The following is a 3,687-nucleotide window of genomic DNA, read 5'->3' as shown; positions in this document are numbered from 1 at the left end:
CTCAATCAGAGACAACTAATGACACCTGCCTCTGATTGAGAACCATACTAGGCTGAAACATAGAAATACCCCAAAACATAGAAAAACAAACATAGACTGCCCACCCAACTCACGCCCTGACCATACTAAATAAATACAAAACAAAGGAAATAAAGGTCAGAACGTGACAACTACATTATTCCATGTGTTATTTCCTATTATTTCACTATTATTCTACAATGTAGAAAATAGTAAGAATAAAGAACAATGATATAAGGAGTAGGTTTATCCAAACGTTTGACTGGTACTGTATGTTAGAAATGCAATGTCTTCAAAAGAGCTCTTTAGGCTCAAACAGGTTGTGGCAGGTTTTTTGTGTGCTGCCAGGATGACATAGCTCAGCCAAATACTTTTCTACAGCAAATTGCTCCGCCTTCCTCTCTCTGGTTTAACTCACTGAGAAAATCTTGATAGAAGTACAGAGAGACTTCTTGACAGAGATGTGACCTGCCCGGACATCAGGAACGATCTGCCCTTATTGTCGATAGCTAAAGTTGATTATTTCAAAGGACTATCTATCCGGACAAATAGCAATGGGGAAACTTTTGCTATTTTTATTGGTTTCTTTTCTTTTGTTGGATGTGACATTTCAATCCAAAGGTAAAGACAACCACATGTTATTGACAACATTTGATCAAAAAGTAATCATTCTTGAAAGATGTCGAAACTAAAATGCCAATCTAATAATTTAGGAAATGTTTAGTACAGATGCTTGTTCCCTTTTGTTGTTGTTTCCAACTGTGGGATTTATCAAGTTTGATTTCTAAGAAGTTTTTTAGCAGAATTGAATGAATGTTTAGCACTATGAAATCCTTATTTTTTTTGTTGCAGTAACTTGCACATCTTTACACAGTTATGTGAATCACTAAAGCATTGTGTAAGATTTGATGAATCTACCTTGTACAGATAGAGGTTTCTTTATCTCTCCTGACGCACACGCTTGTCATGTGTTCCAGTTACTTTGAATACCACTCCTTTGACTAACAGCGGAGGCCATTCCATGTTAGCAGCTCTTCTCATTTCCATAGTTATTCAACTAAGTCATTACATGTCGAAATGCCTTAACTTTACTAAATTGACTGTATGCTTTAGGATATTAGAAAAACAAATGCACAATGTTTTGTTTCCTGCATATTTCTCTCTTTCAATTATTTACCGTCACATGTTATGTATCCCTATGGAAATGAACGCCGTTAACCAAATAAATGAATACGGACGTGAAAAACAAACAACAAATGCTGTTTTGAATAGCCTGTAGTTTCAGTGTGAGTTGTTATGGTACCAAATCCTAATGTCTCCCCCCCTTCATGTACTTCCCCAGGGAAAAGGGCCAAGAAATCCAAGTGCAACATCACTGTAATTCCCAGAACATTTAAAGGAAAAATCATACAGTTAAAGTCTGTCTCTCTCCCGAATGCCTGCCAACAGACACAGACACAACAAGCACCCCATTATTCTGGCCCCCCCACTGCCTCTGCTCCTACCCCTCCGGTGCTGTGGTTGCTAAGCAACGACACAGCGGCGTACCTCGCCGGCCCGCTGAGCAGGTGGGTCATCCCCAGTTTTTACATGCTGGCCATTGTCGTGGGGATCCCGGCCAACGTTGCCATCTTGTCCTCCGTGGCCACCGAAGTCAGGAGGGTGTCGTCGGCCATCCTCTACTGCAGCCTGGCCATCTCCGACCTCTTCCTCCTCCTCTCCCTCGTCTTCAAGGCCCACTACCATCTCCATGGCAACCACTGGGTGTTCGGCGAGACTGCCTGCCGCATCGTCACAGCCTGTTTCTACGGCAACCTGTACTGCTCGGCACACACACTAGCCTGTATTAGCGTCAAACGCTACCTGGCCGTGGTGCGCCCGTTTCTCTACAAGAGCCTCCCCAAAAGGGCCTATACCGCCTGGGCCAGCGTGGTTGTTTGGGGGGTGTTTGGGGCTGCTGTCATACCCGAGCTCCTGGTCCGGCAGAGCTACCACCTCCCTCAGCTAGGCCTCACTACTTGCCATGATGTTCTTCCACTGGACTACAGCTCCCATGCTCCTCTGCTCTACTACAAGCTGGGCCTGACCTTTCTGGGTCTACTAGTCCCGCTGGTGGTCACGGCTGTGTGTTATGCACGGATAGTCCGAGAACTCAACCACTCACACCACGACTGGGCGCTGTATGTCAAGGCTAGCTCGCTGGTGTTTGTGATTTTTGTGGCATGTTTCGGCCCCGCCGGGACCCTCCACTTCCTGCATTATGTGCGTCTGTTGGCAAGCGAAGAGGACAGCTTCTACGGCTACTTCAATGTGGCAGTGTGTCTGTGCTGTCTGCATGCCTGCCTGGACCCATTCCTCTTCCTCCTTATGTCCAAATCAACCGGATCCAAACTCCACTTCATGACTCTGAGCATCTCCACCTGAATCTTAATCCGGAACAAAAGTACAAAATAATCCACATTTATTCCATGATCTTCAAGGGGAAGACCATGAGCATCCCCACCTGAATTTGACGTAACCTGGATTCGAATTTGGACCGCAACATCAGGCCTAAATTTGGGTCAGCCACTTCAATCTAGATCTCAACTATGTGACTGACTATCGGAAGATAAGGCCAGAAACTGGATCAGGGTTTGAGACAGTTATGGATCTCAGTGAGGTTTCTCATCTCAGATCCAGTTTCATATGTGAAATCGGTTTAGATCTGTGTGTGACTCTTTTTTTCTTTTTTGAACCCTTATTTTACTAGGTAAATTGACTGAGAACACATTCTCATTTACAGCAAAGACCTGGGGAGTAGTTACAGGGGAGAGGAGAGGGGATGAATGAGTCAATTGGCAATTTGTTGTTGGCAAGTCATAAACGGGACCCTTCCAACCACAAACAGAGAGAGGAACATCAACTACTGTATCAATGCTGGGACTCTGAGTAGATTGGACTGGAATTCTGTGTGTGGGGGGGGGGGGGCTATATATGTCTATTGTATGTGTTGTTTACTTACAAAACCTATTAAAAATGTTTTTAAGGATACATGTGAAATATTTACATTTGGCCAAATAATGTATACATTCCAAATTCCAACATATATTACAGAATGTTCTTCAAATGTAAATACAGGGCCTTCAGAAAGTATTCACACCTCTTTACTTTTTCCACATTTTGTTGTGTTACAAAGTGGGATTAAAATGTATTTAATTGTGATTTTTTTTGTCAAAGATCTACACAAAATACTCAATATGGAAGAACATTTCTAAAATGTGTAAAACATTCATGAAAAATAATAATACACTAGTATATCTTGATTAGATAAGTATTCAACCCGCTAGGTCAATAAATGTTAGATTCACCTTGGCCACGATTATAGCTGTGAGTCTTTCTGGGTAAGTCTCTCAGAGCATTCCACACCTGGATTGTGCAACATTTCCATTATCTTTTTCAAATTCTTCAAGATCTGTCAAATTGGTTGTTGATCATTGCTAGACAACCATTTTCAGGTCTTGCCATAGATTTTCAATCAGATTTAACCTTTCTAGGGCAGGCGTTCCGCTAACAATCCGCTGAAATGGCAGCGTGCGAAATTCAAAAATATTTTTTCGAAATTTGTAACTTTCACACATTAACAAGTCCAATACAGCAAATGAAAGATAAACTTCTTGTAAACCATCGTGT

General features: G+C 42.3%; 1 protein-coding gene across 1 annotated transcript; it reads left to right on the top strand.

The window, feature by feature from the left end:
* The first annotated feature begins 428 nt into the window (after positions 1 to 428).
* Positions 429 to 3,369, top strand: LOC109874386 (proteinase-activated receptor 3). The gene is made up of 2 exons (XM_020466270.2): positions 429 to 639; positions 1,361 to 3,369. Exons 1-2 carry the CDS (start codon positions 573 to 575, stop codon positions 2,440 to 2,442), a joined length of 1,149 nt encoding a protein of 382 aa, XP_020321859.1. The 5' UTR covers positions 429 to 572; the 3' UTR covers positions 2,443 to 3,369.
* Positions 3,370 to 3,687: the final 318 nt, after the last annotated feature.

Source organism: Oncorhynchus kisutch, linkage group LG29, assembly GCF_002021735.2.
Source record: "Oncorhynchus kisutch isolate 150728-3 linkage group LG29, Okis_V2, whole genome shotgun sequence".
Taxonomy (NCBI): domain Eukaryota; kingdom Metazoa; phylum Chordata; class Actinopteri; order Salmoniformes; family Salmonidae; genus Oncorhynchus; species Oncorhynchus kisutch.
Note: the sequence above shows the minus strand (reverse complement) of the source record. Positions and strands in the feature narration are given on the sequence as shown.

Excerpts from the sequence above, each read along its gene's own strand:
- LOC109874386 (XM_020466270.2), top strand. The coding sequence starts at position 573 with ATGGGGAAACTTTTGCTATTTTTATTGGTTTCTTTTCTTTTGTTGGAT. Across the intron at positions 640-1,360 it reads TGTGACATTTCAATCCAAAG|GGAAAAGGGCCAAGAAATCC; the intron begins GTAAAGACAACC and ends GTACTTCCCCAG.